General features: G+C 31.8%; 1 protein-coding gene across 48 annotated transcripts in view; it reads left to right on the plus strand.

Annotated features, from left to right (window-relative positions):
• chl1b (cell adhesion molecule L1-like b) overlaps positions 1-18653 on the plus strand; it is a 168569-nt gene that overhangs the window by 98700 nt on the left and 51216 nt on the right. For 16 of the 48 annotated variants that reach the window (XM_017356687.3, XM_073954482.1, XM_073954468.1 and 13 more), the window contains exons 2-9: positions 3434-3630; positions 5853-5870; positions 8272-8380; positions 11557-11747; positions 13977-14099; positions 15523-15693; positions 15956-16000; positions 17377-17488. In XM_017356687.3, the coding sequence (XP_017212176.2) occupies positions 3537-3630; positions 5853-5870; positions 8272-8380; positions 11557-11747; positions 13977-14099; positions 15523-15693; positions 15956-16000; positions 17377-17488 (863 nt within the window). In that variant the 5' untranslated portion in view covers positions 3434-3536. The remainder of the gene's footprint in view (positions 1-3433; positions 3631-5852; positions 5871-8271; positions 8381-11556; positions 11748-13976; positions 14100-15522; positions 15694-15955; positions 16001-17376; positions 17489-18653) is intronic. The other 32 variants (XM_073954456.1, XM_073954465.1, XM_073954475.1 and 29 more) reach the window with 3 other exon arrangements.

Below are 18653 nucleotides of genomic sequence, written 5' to 3' on the forward strand. Positions count from 1 at the left end.
CTGAAGGATCATGTGACACTGAAGACTGCAGTAATGATGATGAAAATACAGCTTTGAATTACAAAAATAAATGACATTTGAAACTTCAATAACTAAGAAAACAAATATTTAAAAATGTAAAAAAATAAAAATAAAATCTTTATTTTTGATCAAATAAATGCAGCATTGGTGAGCAGAATTGGCTTCTTGTAAAACATTAACAAATCATCTTCCAAATGTTTGACTAGTTGTGTATATAAAAGACAATGTAATTTCTTAGTTAAAAAAAAGAAAAAAAACATACAGTGATATTTTTGCTTTTATAAAATGGATTATTGGTGCATGCAATGAATTCCCTTGGACTCTCAATACATGTTTGTGTTTGTTTTTGCTTGTCAAAGTGAGTGACATACTCTATAATCCCAGCTTTCATATACTTAAATCAACATTTACAATATTATTGTAGAAGATAAATATTGCACAACTCCAACTGGCACACGAATCATTCATAATTCATTACTAAATTCCCTTTGATCCAAGTTTCTTTAGATCATGCATTGATTACAGTTAGCTGCATTCACACACTCAGAAATAAAGCTATAAAATCTTTCACTGTGGCGGAACCTTTCCAACAGGTACAATTTGTATCATACAGGGGGTCATTAGTACCTTTAGGGTAAACTTTTGTGCAGTTTTAAGGTTTGCTTTTGTACTTTTAAGGTGCTACACTCACAAAAATATAGGTACGTGATCTGTCACTGGGGTGGTACCTTTTAGAAAGATTCAATTTTGTACCTTAAGGGTCCATATTAATACCTTAAGGGTACAAGTACTATTATACACCTTTGAGGTACTAATATGGACCCTTCAGGTACAAATGTGTACCCTTTGATATGGTACCACCCCAGTGGTATTTGTACTTTTTAGATATTAATATGTGGGAAATTCTGCCACAAACATAAAATAATAATAAAATAAAAATGTGACAGGGCCCAACCTTTAAGTATGTCCTGACTGAAAGATTATACAAAACAAGCATAAAATCATACAATTTAATGATAGAATGCATCCTTGATCACTGTCAGCATCTCCTCCATCAAATTATATCACTTCCAAGTCCTAGCCTTGAAGGTTTTATTCACGCATTTTATGTTCAATTCAATGCAAATGTGACAGGACTGACCAAACATAGGAACAATTGTATGTTTATTTGTATTATATATTTATAGCATTTATTTGTAGAATGTAAATGTTGTTATAATTTCATGTTTTTAATCAATTACTGTGAATGATAACAACTTAAACTTTGTTTTTTTTGTTTTTTTCTAAATAAGTTTTTAGCATAACAAAACTATTAAAGCTGTAGGTTCAATTGGGCTTAGGACAAGGAAAATGACTGGGTTTGGGCATTTGTAATGTGTTTTTAATAAAGAAAGAAATCTGAGAACTAAATAAATGACATATTCCTTTATAGAACAATTCACAGAAATCAACCATCAGTCTATTGAAGAAATTTCTGGGATGAAATATTTTTTATTCACTGTATTTATGTTTGTTTTTCAGTACAAAAAAAGTATGTTTCTGGTAGAATGTCCCATGTATTAATATTTTAGGTAAAAATATCTAAATTTCAAACCGAAAACAATATTATTTTACTTACTAGATTGTTTAGCTTGATTTAAGAAAGAAAATAACTAAATAAAAGTCTACTCATAATCTAATGAAAATTAGTTGGCATGTATATACAATGTAACTTAAATCTAAAAACCGGACTATCAAAATAAAGTGTGAACAAAAATGCACTTATTTTTTTTATTATTACTTCTATTATTAAGTCTAATTATTAAGTGAAAACTTGATTTACATTTTACATATTATTAGATATGATTTATTATATTATTAAATTTCTGTATCTGAATACTGTTAGACTCCCCAAAAACAACATTTCATATCGCAATGTATATTGCAGAGAAAACAACATATCACATTATCGTATTTTTCCAATATCGTGGTTAACTTTTGTACCTTTAAGGTATAATGTGGTTAATGTGAATTAGTTATATTATTTATTAAATTTCCCATTAATTGTATTTAATTAACGTCTACCCCAACCCTAAACCAAACCGTCACAGTAATGTAAAAACAGAGCTGGATCTGGAATCTATTAGTATAGCTGATTAACCATGTCGATGGATGATTACACCCTTCTAAGCCTACTAGTAGGCACAAAAAGCCCCTACTGTGCCATATCTATCAGCTGATAACCACTGATATCGCCTCTTCAATCAAGTGATAACATTCAAAGCAGGTGGTTAGAAACAAAAATGTACCTTTTGAAAAGGTACCACCCCAGTGACAGACTTTGTATCTTTATTTCTGAGATGGCAGCTACCAATAAACCCAGCAGCACACTGTGCAGTGTAACACATTCACTTTTTCAGAGCCATTCCACAGTATCCTACAGAGTAGTGTAGATTCGTTTACATGCAGCTTGATCAGGTATTGCAGACAACAGATGCCTTGTAAAACGGCAGCTAGTCTCCATAATCGACATAATTGTATTGTAGGTTTTAAAGTACAAGGTTGGTTCCCCATGTGCCATGTAAAGGTGACCTCCATTAAAGCGGCTCCGATCAACTGCAGCATTTTATCGCCGGCTCTGTTATGAATCTGAGGGGAAAATGGGCGTGAACTCTTTTTGTCTCCAGCCAGATGTCTGACTGGCGCCAGACTCCAAAAGGTTAAAGCAACTACTGATCCCTTACCGCACATCGCATCACGAGAGACTGCACAAGAACGAGTTTAATGGCGGAAAACATGACATTTAACTCAAAGTTCATCCACTTTGCTAAGACAAAAAGCACTGAATTTCTATATGCGCATTTTGGGCACATCTGCAAGCTTTGTGATTTAGCAGCCATGTGGTTCTGCTCTCTCTACTGCATCCAGCTAATCAAAATCTGTCACTGTTATAGTGCCATGAATTCATAATTCGGAATAATTTCAGGAACAGCTGCTGTGCATTACCATAACTGCAGGGGAGGATCTGTTTATTTATTATTTTTTCATACTTTATTTTTCGTATTCAGCAGGAAGAGGAAAGGAAAGAAAAAAATGCGCCTGCCACACATGCACTGACAAACAGTTTACAGAAATACAATTCACGTCTCCGGGGACTCGGTGATAGGGCGCTTTAATATGGAGATTCCTCTCACAGATGCATTTCAAGTAACTACAAGTTGGGTTAGACATTGAGGCGAGTTGCTCAGCAGGAGACATGCAGAATATGCAAGTCTTTGTGTCTGCGCAGGTGACAGGGTTGTTTTTTTCATATGAGATACCGCGGGCCGACTGTTAGCATATGGTTGCTGGGAAGTCTGGGTGTGCATGGCAGTGATTCTTGTTTGCCGTTGATGTCTGGTTGCCAATAAGATCTGTGTTGTGTTTGGTGCAGGTAGCGAGACCACAGCCTGGGTTGGAGTGAGATGCACTGACTCCTGGCAGACTGCAGATTTCCCTGTCATCCTCCGCTCTCGCCTCTGAAACTGTGGCCAGTCATGCGGTTGTTACGGAAAACCCTGCTTCTTTTGGCTGCTTGCCTTAATATGAGCAGCAGGTATCAAACTAACGCCCTGGAAATTCCACTTGATGGTAAGTAGAAGAAATGGCTTCCTGTTTTATGCAGTATTAATCTTGCAATATATCTTAACTTTACATATCTGACCATTTTTAATGCTGTTTCAGTTTAATTGTTTCCCATGTGTTCAATTGTATGCTCTCTGGAATAACAATGAATTACAGAAGCCTGTTTTCACCTCTAGCCCATTTTTATAGTAAAGAAAAAATATTTTAAATAAGTCTCTGATATTCTTAAAGTGTGTATGAGAAGTTTCTGCTCAAAATATGACACAAATAATATTTTATAACACTTTGAATCTGCCCCTTTTAGGCTTTAATCCTAATCGTGCCATTTTGTGGGCTGTTGCATTAAATTAAAATTAGATTGTCTTATTTTCAAAAGAGGGCGGAGCTACAACTGCCTGTGCATCAGCATAGTAGCAGATTCAACAACAAGACTAATGTCCTATGCTAATGAGGGAGAGATCGTCACTAATAGGCGGAGTTTTCCCTCTGATGACACATACAAATGGAGAATGTCAATCAAAGTGTTTCCACAGATTGTTTTTATCAAGTGTGATTATAAAAAAATAATATATATATTTTTTTTACACTTAAACGATGGTTATATTTACATACTGTTACCACACATCTGTGTTTAAACCTCTTTAAAAGTTATTTTTGCATAATAGATCACCTTTAAAGTTTATCAAAGTGATATTAAATTATGTGTTACTAATTGATCATTTCAGCATCAATACTGCAGTGCACATTCAGAAATCTGAATTAAAGTTGACCGGGAGCAACAGAACACATGTGGTTTGTAGAGTCACTGCTAAGTTTAACCATCATAGAGTAATCATTTGCATGGGATTTGACAGAGTTTAAAACATTTGAACACAACAGGAACATAGCCAGCCTAGTGAAAGGGGTGGTTCTTTTTTCTTAAAATTGGATCTTTTTGCAGTTATTCAACTCATTTTCTATTCAATAATGAGGTTTAAATACTGCATTTTAGTGACATTTTAAGCACCAAAAAAATTGCATATTTGGCCATTTGAATAATAATAAAAAAATAAACAATAATAATAATATCAATGTAGAGCTTTAACGGTTTTTCTAGATTCTCTTGTAAAAAAAAAAGTACATTTGAAAATTCATGGACAACAACAATAGCATAAAAAGTATTAATTTAGTCCACTTTTGGTACTTTACAAGTTTTTATTGATCCAAGATTTAGAATAAAAGTTACTTATAAAAAAAAGTTTGACAATGCAGTGAAAGTTGACGTTACTTGCAGCAGATTCTGCTTGGTCTTAAGGCCTTTTTCGATGGGTTTTTGTGATAACTTATGATGGCAAAGCAGTCGAATGAACTCATCTATGGGACAAATACTGGACCTTTGTCAGTGGGGGCTGCATCTTTCGAACCCCCTACAGTACTTTTGAAAGTGAAAACAAAACAATATTTTTACTTGATTTACATTTTATTTGTAAATATTTAAACTAGAAATGAGAGGAAAAACTTATTCAATTACTGCATCCAAATACTGTTCTCAGAACTTCCCAAACTACGTCAAAATCACGTTGTCCTTAGACGCTGGCTAGACATTGAATTTTGGTCACCTGACGTCATGATCTAAATCTAACCTAAAATTAACGTCTTATGATGTTGTGTGTCTGCTGGGAGATAGCACATAGATTTCAGAATAAAATGCACAGCTTATGTTTGCAACTTTATTTAGTAAAAGTGGCTTCATATATGTTGCTAATGTATGACTTTATTTCTCATAACTTCATAGTTTTTATTTTAATTAAATAATTTCAAATCATTACAGACTTGATTATTCTTGTTTTACATGAGATAAAAACAGGCTTCTTTAGTGATAATGCTGTGATTACAATAAATCTGTTTGAAACTTAGTGTTTGTGTGCAGGTTTACTCAAGCTGAGAGCAGGTATAATTTATTGCTAAGGCTATGTATTTCACCGTTTCCATGGTAACCATATAAAAGTCTATTTTGTTGCTGGTAAATTATTCACAATGTATCTTTAGGGCTTAAAAGATTTCTTTAGGGAACTCGGCACTTTTTTCCCCCTCCTGTTCTACTTTTATTTAGCCAATTATGGACCTGGAGTTAATTGTTTGTTGACAATGAGTTATTTGCTAGCAGTTCAAAGTCATATCTGTTCGGTTCTAACAAATCCCTGCACATTTGTTTCTCTGTGTGTTCCCTGCTGCGGTGGATTTGTTAGTTTTAGAGCGCATGAACAGTAAGTTTGTAATACCAAGCCATCCATAGATGTAGTATCTCTCATCCACTGTCATCCACCTGTACCATTAGATTTTTTCATTTCTGTATTTATTTTCCAAAATGCTGCAGAAATGCTGCAAAGATCAGCTCTTTTGTTGGAGGAATTACACTAAAGTACTGTGTAAGAACAATGAAGTCATATAGTTATATTTTCAATATTTATCATATTGGTACTTAAAGTACTTAAGTAGTGTTGTAATGGAACACAAATCTCACAGTTTGATCACATTACGGTTTATGCGTCACAGATCGGACCATTTTTTTCAGATCAGCCAAAAAGGGTACAAGACAACAATTTGCTCTCCATTTATTACAAAAACAGCATTGCTTGGAACTTTTGATTTTAACAAATATAACTTAGAACCTGTAATTTTATGAACAATAAAAGCAATAAATAATTAGATGAATAAAAATAAATGGTAAAATATTTAATACTGTGAAAAATGAGCCACTGTTGCTGATAATGCTTAATGTATAAACCTAACATTATAATTTGTACAACAAATAATGTTCATTTTGTCTCATTTTTCCACTAATGATTCAGTAACTCACTCCAAAAACTTTGGACCCTAACATACACCCGGTGCAATAAGGCGCTAGATGTGTTTGGCAGGATTTGTTGCTATTTTCAGACTTGCGCAACTCTTGTATCTATGTTTTGCACCACATTGTTTAAATAGCAAATCCGTTTGCGCCACTTCGTGTACTCATGGACTTGCTGTTGTAAAATAAAGGTGTGTTAAGAAGCATCGTTGGTGCGTTGCTATTTTAAAGAACTGAAAGAGACAGCACCATTGACCATATGAAAGCTGGTCCAAAGTCCATTAGTTATGCACCTATTTGGGTGCAAACGCTTACACATTGCTTAATACTCACAGGTTGTACAGCAATACACAAATATCTTTACATATAAATGGGGGGGGGGTTAGTTTATTCATGACAATTTGCATTTGTATAATGTTATTCTTATTAGCAGTATTATTTATTAAATGCGTGTTTATATTCGTTTGAATAAAAACAAGTTTAGATTTTGCATCACTCTATGGGTCATAAGAATAGGATATGTGTTTGGATATAACAGTTTTCTTGGCCACATGTTTACAAAGCAATGTACTACTTCACAATCTAAATATATATATATATATATATATATATATATATATATATATATATATATATATATATATATATATATATATATATATATATATATATRTATATATATATATATATATATATATATATATATATATATATATATATATATATATATATGTATATATATATATATATATATATATATATATATATATATATATATATATATATATATATATATATATATATATATATATATRTATATATATATATATATATATATATATATATATATATATATATATATATATATAAACACACACACACACACACACACTTACTAAGCGGATATCTATAAACTGTTATCACAGTATTCAAATCTCTTTCTCGATCAAACAGATTTGAATGCAGCAGAATTGAAGGATTAATAAACATCATCATCATCATCATTTATCATTTATGCTGCATGGGTGTTTGAATTCAGATCCTGACCTTTTAATGATTAATTGTGAAGCTAAACACTGAATGCATTGATGCAGGCTAAACAAGTAGTGACAGAAAACACATCTAATTACCTAATAAAACAGGCTAGGTGCCAGCACAACTTCTTCTGTCATCCTTATATTTTACAGGAAAGCCAAAATGCTTTCACACAAGCAATTTGATTGACGTGGGTATCTGTGATCTGTTACATCCCTACTGTATATGGTAAATAAATATCAGAAAACCAAAGTACCGTGATACTTTTTTGCCAGAATAAAGTTTAACCGGTATGTTCACTTAAACCAAAGCGTTTAGAGCTTTTTTGCAGTGTTTTGTGCCATAATGGACAGCCTCCAACAACCGAGCCAGCAAACCACTTTACATCTGTCAAATTGTAACCCATACCACCACTCCATCATGGATTTGACCAAGCATATCCAGTGTTACACTCAAACTGTATTAGCCATTAGTTTCTTCCTGTTTTCAACCACAAACGAACTCTCATTGACATTATTTGACCAGATTATTTGCCATTGCCTGATAACAACTCACTCTTGACCAACACCGCAGTCGATCATTCAATATCTAATTATGTTCTCCAACAAACATTTAGTTCACCTTTAGTCTTGTATGCATTGATCAAAATCGCTGACCTGATTGTGGAAAATCATTATGATTGAACCCAAGCCATTTCACCATTGCGTGCAGGTTGCATGCCACAGTATGCTTTTCCTCTACAGTCCACTGAGCTCTTCATTTCTGGCTGTTTCTTTATCTAGTGGAGCAGCTGCCCACAATTACAGAGTACTCTCCTGCCTCGCTCATCGCCTTCCCTTTCGAAGAGAGCTTCCCTGTGAAGTGTGAGGCCACAGGAAACCCTGAACCAGAGTAAGCAGAATGCACACACATATTCCGTTCACATATTTGGGAAGCAGTAAGCATATTATGGCTCGTTCACACCAAGAATTATAACTATATTAGCATCCACAACACCAGACAATATAGTTATTTTTATTCATGGATGGATCTGGGTTTCTCAGTAGCGGAAGACATCATAGTTGGGTAAACTTAGAGTGCAGTAAAATGGAGAGAATAACAAAGTCTAGTTGTTTTACAATCATATTTGCTCAAGTTAAAAAAAGAAAAAAAAATCCACTAAGGTGTTATCAGGACTTTCAATAAAAAATAAAAAAAAATGTGTGAGACTGATAACCGTAGCCAAAAATGAGAACAATGTCAAATTTATTATCCTGCGCACACTCTGGATTACAAATGCCTCACATAAACGGTAATTATTATTATGATTATTTTTTTATTATTTTTTTTTTTTTTTGCAATTTGATGCAAAGATGATACAATTCACACACAAATACATATGAATGTTTTTTGTTTAAAAAAAAAACTATTAAAAGTGCAGTATGTAAGTTTGACACCCAGTGTTTAAACTAGGTATTGCATTTCTGCATTAAAACAAATGCAAGCGCAGGTTTACAGATGACCAACAGGAGCGAGTTTCAAGCCTAATGGCTGATTTAAACCATGATAGAAGGAATATTTTCCATATTAAAAGAAGTTTTACTTCTAACCAACACCCTGAATTGATTGTTTAGAAACATTCATTTCTCACAGGTGAACAACAGGATAAACTGACAATGATCATCTCAAGTACACCTCATGTGCTTTATTCAGTGTCAAATGCTAAGAATGCAAGTTTAAATGCTATTTTACATGACATTTATGGCTATACTATTGAAAGCAGCAACAGTTCACCTCAGATATTAAAATTGAAATAAACCTTAGCCTTTCAAAGTTAACGTTAGAACTGTAAAATAATGCAAACCAATGATTCAGCATCAACATTTAATAATGTTAAAGAAATTTAATATGTATTCATTAGATTATAAATCTTACCATTTCGTGAGTGAGAGCATATCCTGTGCTTCTAAATGCTGTATTCAAATTTCTGTTGTGTTTCATCTTGTGCAAACAGCCAAATTGCTTATCACTGCAAATCTCAGCACATGCTTTGAGAACCTTTCTGAATGAATGAATGAATGAGTAAATGAATGAATGAATGAATGAATGAATGAATGAATGAATGAATGAATGAATGAATGAATGAATGAAATACACTGTTTTTTAACAAGGAAAACCGGGTTGCTGAAATATAATTGGCTAAACTGGCATTGGGTGAGTTAAAAGAACCAAAACAAAGACAGATGTTAAGGCACCTAACAGATATTTTCAAAGCAGAATATCTGACTTAAGCATTGTTTTTTACAATAAACAAAAATGTTCATTTAGACATGTTGATCCTTGAGAAATTGTTCTAAAATGCAGATTTGGCACTCAATAAATGTGATAAATATGTTTTTATTTTTACAAATATTTTTTATTCAATCAATTTATTGCTTTACTTATCACTTTATTCATATTTGCTCAAGTAAAAAAAAAAAAAAAAAAAAAAAACAGATATCCTGCATATATATATATATATATATATATATATATATATATATATATATATATATATATATATATATATATATATATTGTTTAAATTAAACAATATATATATATATATATATATATATATATATATATATATATATATATATATATATATATATATTGTTTAAATTAAACAACTTATATATATATATAAATAAATAAATATATATATATATATATATATATTTATATATATATATATATATATATATATATATATATATATATATATATATATATATATATATATAATTTTTTTTTTTTTTTTTTTTTTTTTTTTAGCTAAAATTATATTTAAAAAATAAATAAACAATTATAAATCAATAAAAATGGGTCCATGTTTTTCTTCACACTACACTAGTGTAACCAGATGAAGGTAGGATGTATTCTATGGACAGTTCCTGTTTTTCCACCATCATTCTGATTACAAATATTGTATTCAAAGGGATAGTTCACTCAGCAAATTAAATATTTAATCACTGTTTACTCACCCTCAGGTTGTTCCAAGAGTTTCTTCTGTTGAACACAAACAAAGATATCTGAAGAAAGGTGATAACCATTATCGTCCACAGTAGGAAAAACAAATACTATGAAAGTCAATGGTGATCTGTTGCCAGCTTTCTTGAAAAAAGAAAGTGTTTTTTTGTGTTCACCAGTAGAAAGAAAGTCAGGAGGTTTAGAATAAGTGTGGTGTGAGTAAATGATGACAGAATTTTCAGTTCTGGGTCAAAATATTCCTTTAAATCATTTTAGAAGTAATTGTACACTGTTAACAATTACCTGTAGAACCTAGAGTAATATACTGGCAGTACTTCGCCATTAACTTACTGTAAATCGATTACAGCAAAATACTACATTTATATTTACAGCACCATTAATCTTGCTCTATTTATGTATTAATAGTATTGCGTATCTTTACTGTAACATATATAGTCATTTTCACAATGCAACTTTAAAATACAGTAACTTACTGCATAACTGTCCTACAGTAAAATACCGGTCATATTACAGTTAAATTCATTACTGTGTAATTTACAAAAAATCATTAACAGTGTAGGAAACTTACAGTGCTGTTAAACTTTCTTATTAATAACATATACTGCTAAAATCTTATTATCATTTGTCTTCCTCCACTAATTACCTGCATGTGCTAGTTTTGCACTGAAAACTAGACCAGTGAAGGAAGAAACGACCTTGAAGAACGACCGCAGGAGCATCATCACGGTGCTGTCATGCTGCTTGATCAGCATCACCAGCTATTTTTGTGGGTGAACTGCTCTGCTAGATCAGCAGCACCAAACCAGCATGGAAATCCAGCAGGGTAGTTAGACTGAGAGAACCGCTCATAATCAAACCAAAAGAACACCAGAAACGCCCCACTGTCGTTTCAAAGCACGTTTCAAAGCCTCGTCTGAGCATTTGATGTCATTTTACATTGGAAGACCCGAGTGTAGAGTGCTCTTTGCATACTACTGTTGTTTTCATCACATTTCAAAGGACACATGCTGAGTGCTGTAATTTCATTTAATCACTGATCGTTTCTGTCTTTCCAGATTCAGGTGGACAAAGAACGGCCAAGACTTTGATCCGTATCAGGACACCAGATTGATAACGTTAGATGATTCCGGAACATTCATCATTCCCAATACCGGAAATCTCACTGAATTCCAGGGCATTTATCGCTGTTTTGCAACCAACAAATTGGGGACAGCCATGTCAGAAGAAATTGAGTTCATTATTCCTAGTGAGTAATATATCCGCTTGTTAAGATGTGATGTATGGTATACTTAAGATCCAAGCCTCTACTCATTTGAATTGAGAAAATATTAATTTATGACCATTTTGTTGTCACATCACACATTAAAGTGAATTTTATATACAATTATGGACTTGCTGCATCACAGACAATTTACAGTATAATAAAAATGTATCACTTTCTGGCCAATATTTCAATGACCAATGTATCACTTTCTGGCCATATCACTTTCTGATATTAGACATGGATATATATATATATATATATATATATATATATATATATATATATATATATATATATATATATATATATATATATATATATATATATATATATATATATATATATATTGTGATTGTGATTTTCAAAATATTACATCGCTTTGTAAACGTTTATTATTAGCATTTGTTGAGTCTTCCTAATCAGTTTAATATAGCCTTTGGACTCAAGAGCCGTTTCGCTTGACGTCACACTTAACATGCTTTTTTATGCTGCGTAATGACGCTTTTTACACTGTTACACATTTTATTATGTTTTTGCTGTAACTTATTGTATTTTATTGTATTTGATGATATTGTAAATGCAGCAGTGATGCAGTCGATATACCGGTCTGTTGTGGTAAAAAAGGAGCTGAGCCGAAACGCAAAGCTCTCGATTTACCGGTCAATCTACAAACCTACTCTCACCTATGATCATGAGCTTTGGGTCATGACCGAAAATACAAGATCTTGTATATAAGCAACCGTAATGAGTTTACTTCGCAGGGTGGCAGGGTGCACCCTTATAGATAAGGTGATGAGCTGTGTCACCCGGGAGCAGCTGAGAGTAGAGCCGCTGCTCTTCCACATTGAGAGAAGTCAGCTGAGGTGGCTTGAGCATCTATTTCGGATGCCTACCTAGGGAGGTGTTTCAGGCATGTCCCACTGAAAGGAGGCCTCGGGGAACACCTAGAACACGCTGGAGGGACTATGTCTCTCGGCTGGCCTGGAAACACCACAGGATCCACCCGGAGGAGCCGGAGGAAGTGTCTGGGGAAAGGGAAGTCTGGAGTTCTCTCCTAAGACTGCTATTCCCGCAACCTGGCGCCGGATGAATTGACGAAAATGAGATGCGATGAGATATTGTAAATTATATTGTACCATTTCATTGAACTTTTGCAGCACTGTTGCCAGCAATTTATCACAACTGCCCCTTTACAATAACTTACCTGTAAATGCGTTTTACAGTAGCAGAGTCTTACCTCAATTGCTTTTTACAATAAAATAGCCTTACCGCAACTACTTTTTATGGTAAAATATCATTTACCACATTTAAAGTTTACAGTATGACAATTTTTACAGTATTTTTACTGTTATTTATTTACATTTTACACTGGCAGTACAAAATCTTGATTTTTTAGTTTTTACTTTTGAATTTAATATATTCCAAAAAAGCGTCATGTAAAACAGTATTTGTATCATTCATTGTTATTATATCCATCTTAATTGGTTTATAAAAGTTTCATTCATCAATCTATTTTAAATACATTTTGTGATACAAGCTGTTCATATTTTTTTCAGTATCTGTCTACAATTAGAGTAGCTGTCCTTTGATTACATGAAAATACTGCAAATTCCTAATATGCAGTAAATTGCTGTTAAAGTTTTAAAGTTACACACAATGCTATGCGTATACAGTAGTAAACTGTAAAGAATGCATTTGGTATTTTACTGGACATTTTTGCAGTAAACAACTGTACGTTTTCAGCAAAGTCTAACAGTACATATAAAGACTGGTGTCCAATAAAACAACTGCTCTGGTCCTGAGTGGGATATTCATTTTAGAAACCCTCAAGCTTTTGTTGCCTTTCATCACAGTGTGTGTTGCCTTGGAGTAGGTGGCTGATGAAAAATGAGTTTTGTTCTCTCTCTCCATCATTTCCCAACATGGCATTTCTCATGGTGTTCTGAAATACACCACACAAATCTCCAAAGATGCAACCGGGCCACAAAGTAATCAGTTACCAAACAAAACCAGTCATTCATCTATACAGAAGTTTCAACAGCAGACTGATGTGATATTTCCAGGCTTTGGGTCTAAATTTGAGAAGCAATCTCTTTCAAGGAATGCCTTCAGGGTGAATGTCTGGCTTACACTGCCACCTAATGGTGGCTTAATTTGTGAAATGGTGCGTAATGGCATGCATTGATTCAATTAGCTTGTTTGATTCTGCAGATGTCCCAAAGTTCCCCAAAGAGATCATCGATCCGATTGAGGTGATGGAAGGTCAGTCAGTCATTCTAGAGTGCAATCCACCTACAGGGATCCCTCCATTGCAAATCTACTGGATGACAATAAGTAAGTAAATGTAGGTTATTTTGGTTAAATTAATTGCAGTGTTTTCAGTGATCATCTGATTAATATTGTTCATATTCTTCGTTGGCTGTCCACAAACATCATAGATATTATGCTTTGACCCTCAATAACTGTAGTTGTATCTGAGGCCTAAAAGAGTTTGGTTTGTGTTGGCGATATGTTGAAATGATGTTTTTTTCTTCTTCCTGCCACATGAAGGTAAGTTCACTTTCGAAGAAGCATGATTTAAAGTGATATGGTGAAATTATCATTACTGTTTATGTCATTATATTTGCAAGTGCTTAGGAAGCCACCAGATTGAAGTTCGGATATTGTAATGACCGATTGGTTTTTGACATGTTCTGTATGTGATAGAGCAATCACAATAGACTAAGCCATCAGACCAATCAGCAGAGCAGACTTTCAGGATTTATGTATATATAAAATAAATATATCTTTGTTTTCACTTTCAAATTAAAATTGAAAGTTTAAATCTCACCTGGCCAGTGTGCATCAACAGCTGTAATCTTTCTGAATAGTGGTTTTTGTTCTAGTTGTTTGATTAATTTTTAAATACATGAGCATCCTCACCTAAAAGCAATCTGATCAATTGTGTATTCGACCATGCTTGAAATCTTAATGCCAAGTGTAAACAAGGCCTGTGAGAAACGAGGTGATGCCACATTTTTATTTTATGACAACCAGCATGTTTCTCTGAACTTGGAGGAATGGTACATCTATTAAATGTAGAAGATCTCAATACGAAACTTACTATAACATAATAGGTGCACTTTAAAGCAATAGTTCACCCGTAGCTAAAAATTCTTTACATGGACACAAAAGAAAATAGTTTGAAAAATATTGAAAACTGTTAACCATTGACCTACATAGTATTTGTTTTTCATACTATGGATGTTTATGATAACTGGTTTCTAACATACATTGAAATAGTTTCTTTTGTGTTCAGTGAAAGAAAATAGAAACTCAAACTGGTTTAAAACCAATTAAGGGTGAGTAAATAATGTGTAAATTACAATTTTGGGGGGTGAACTACCCCTTTAAAATGGATCACTGATTTCTACTTTAGCGTCAGATGTGTAAAAAGTTAACTAGTAAAATGTATTGCTCATTAAAGTAATCATTTCTAATTGTTTCTCTTGTTCCAAACGTAATATTACCTAAAATTTACCAAAGAATTTTTGGGGAAAAAACAGACATTGACTTTCATAGTAATTTGTGTACCTACTGTACTATGGATGTCAATGGCAGATTTTTTTTTCCCCCAGCATTATTCAGAATATAATTTTTTTGTATTAAAAAAAAAATCATAAAACTTTAGAACCACTTGAGTGTGATTAAATGAGTAAATGTAATTTTTTTTAAAGCAAACTATCCCTTTAAATGCTTTAACCTTCATTTTTCACAGGTCTACAGCACATCGAGCAGGACGAAAGAGTGTCAGTGGGTCTGAATGGAAACCTGTACTTCTCAAACACCGTTGAAACTGATAGCCGCAGAGACTATTGCTGCTTTGCTGCCTTCCCTCGCATCCGAACTATCGTCCAGAAAACCGCTATGTCCATGGTGGTCAAAAGCAGTATGTAAAAATAATCCTTCGATTGCAGAACATGATCATTTCCTGACATGACCAGCATTGATTTCAAACACATCGGTTTTGATGTATCATGCAGTCAATCTCCAAGTGATTAGCTGAACATCAGCAAATCACCTTAGACATTGATTTCTTTCCTGTGATGACTTGTCGGTGTCTTTCCATATTGTTTTATGTCTTATGTTTCATTTGATTTTGCATTGCCACACATATTTCCCTTTATTTGTCTTCATTTTTTTCATTCAAGACAAGTTAATGAAGGACTCAAGCTCTGGTAGCGGCAGAGGTTATGGTGAGTGATGTTCATTAGAGATGCGACAGTACTGTTCATGGGCATAAAGCAGCTCTTTTGTTTTTAATTAGTTCTGAGTAATTATCTCATCCCATGTCACATCACACTTGCTTACTCTTTAGCCTAGATGTACAAATCTCAAAGGATTTCTGTAAGCATGATTGGAATAATCCATATGGCCATCCATAACTCTTTTTCTCTACTAGTGTCGCATGTGCATTATTTTTAAGTGATTTAATATGTATGAGATTTGCAGTTTTGCTGGATTTGTGATATTTATTAGGAATAGATTTGAGTAAAATTTTAATATTAGTTATATTCTAGGTCAGATAACATTTCATCAATTTAAATTAAAAATACTGTCTATTAGATTTTTTTGCTTCAGAAAATGACAATTTGAGAGAATAAATATCTTTAATTATTCAGATTAAAAATGTAAAATTATGATTATTCTTCCACAAATACATTTCTTAACTCTTCTAAAGTTAGAATAGGGAATATGTTGTCTGAAAATGAATTTAAGTATGTTTAAATATTATATTAACATTTTTTCAATTTTTTTGTTATATAATAAAATTTCTTTTAGAGCCCTTTATATATATATATATATATATATATATATATATATATATATATATATATATATATATATATATATATATATGTATGTGTGTGTGTGTGTGTATGTATATATATTATATATATATATATATATATATATATATATATATATATATATATATATATATATATATATATATATATATATATATATATATATATATATATATATATATTAAATTATATATTATATATTTATAAATGACAACATTTTATACATTTTAAATTTGAAACACATTTCTTCAGTATAAACAGCAAAAATCAGTTCAAAGAACTCGCAAAATGTAAAAAAAAAAAAAAAGTTATTCATTCAATTATTTTCTTTTCGGTTTAGTCCTTTTATTGATCCGGGGTCGCCACAACAGAATGAACCGGTAAATATTTATAGTATATTATATTTTTTATTTTTTTTTATTGTTTTTTGCTGTTTATTTTGATGAATCCATTATCCAAAGAGCACTGACAAATTATTTAAGCTACCCCTGAGCACTTTTTGTTTGATTTTACATTTCATCAGTAGATAATAATATTAATACAATACAATAATACAATAATAAAAAATAACTCAAATGTGTAAGTGATTTTTTTTTCCATTAAGTTTTCATTATATATTATATTATATTATATTATATTATATTATATTATATTATATTATATTAAATTATATTATATTATATTATATTATATTATATTATATTATATTATATTATATTATATTATATTATATTATATTATATTTTTTTACTGTTCTAAAGCAAACTCCCTGTTGGAGAGGAAGCCCAGCCTGTTGGCGCCTACAGGAATGGAGTCACATACACGCCTGGTGAAAGGTGAAGATCTTCAGTTGGAGTGTATAGCAGAGGGATTGTAAGTGTCATTGTCTCATTTGATTTATTACTTCAGTTGATTTGTTAATCTGATCTAATTAAGACATTAATTTACAGTTTATTGCATCACTTGAAATGCATTTCAAATCTAGTGGAGATGCTTCAACATCAATTCTTGTATGAAATCTGTATTTAACAGAATCAAGCTGCATGAATATAAAGTGCTTAGATTGTAATTATAGGTGTGTTCACATATGGCAGCTTCAGCTCTTTTGTTGTGGTTTATTTTTAAAAATTGGAAACATTGTTTTCTGAACCATAGATAACAAAACAAGCTTACAGAGACAACTAATGTTCTCTTTCCAGACAATCTCTAGTGGAGTTCAACAGAAATATGAATACAACATGCACTAAAACATCTAAACAAATAAAAAATGGAGCGAGAAGTCACTAAATACTATCGTAAACAGGACAGATGCTGTTTTTAGTTTCTTTTTTATAATCATAGTGTTGTTGATTATAGTTTAATACAGGCATCATAATTACATCTCTTTACAACAGACATTTGTTTCTAATAGAGGATTTCTTACTTGTTTTGACTCTTTTATACATTTTATAAGCCAACCATGAGTTCTGATAAGCTATAAAAAATGCTAAATTTTGACTTTTTTCTAGTCCAAATATCTACAAATTCCAAGAATTCCAAAATTGTTTTTAAGACAAGTAAGCTTGTTGTAAGGAAAATCTCACAACATTTTGACTTATCATTTCTTATGTCAAAATGTCGTTAAAATTTCATTTTGAATTAATATTTTTTAAAACAAAAAAAAAAACAATGTTTTTACTTGTCTAGAAAATAAGAAAATAAGACAAAAACACATGTACTGCAGTGTAGAAATTGTAATCAATTGTAATTAATATTATTTAAATATTTTTATAGTTATTTGTGTGTTAGGTTTGATCTTAAAAACACAAAAAAACACTTGAACGTGAAGTGAACCACGACCAAATTATTACTACTATTATTATTATTATTATTATTATTATTATTATTATTATTATTATTATTAATATTATTTATTTATTTTTTATTTTTTGCCAAACTGCAAAAGTGAACACACAATTATATTATTGAATAGGGTTTTTTTATTGCTTAATAAATAAAAATAATTTAAAAATAAAAATTAATTAAGAATACTCAGCTA

Source organism: Danio rerio, chromosome 6 (genome assembly GCF_049306965.1).
Source record: "Danio rerio strain Tuebingen ecotype United States chromosome 6, GRCz12tu, whole genome shotgun sequence".
In the NCBI taxonomy this organism is placed as follows: domain Eukaryota; kingdom Metazoa; phylum Chordata; class Actinopteri; order Cypriniformes; family Danionidae; genus Danio; species Danio rerio.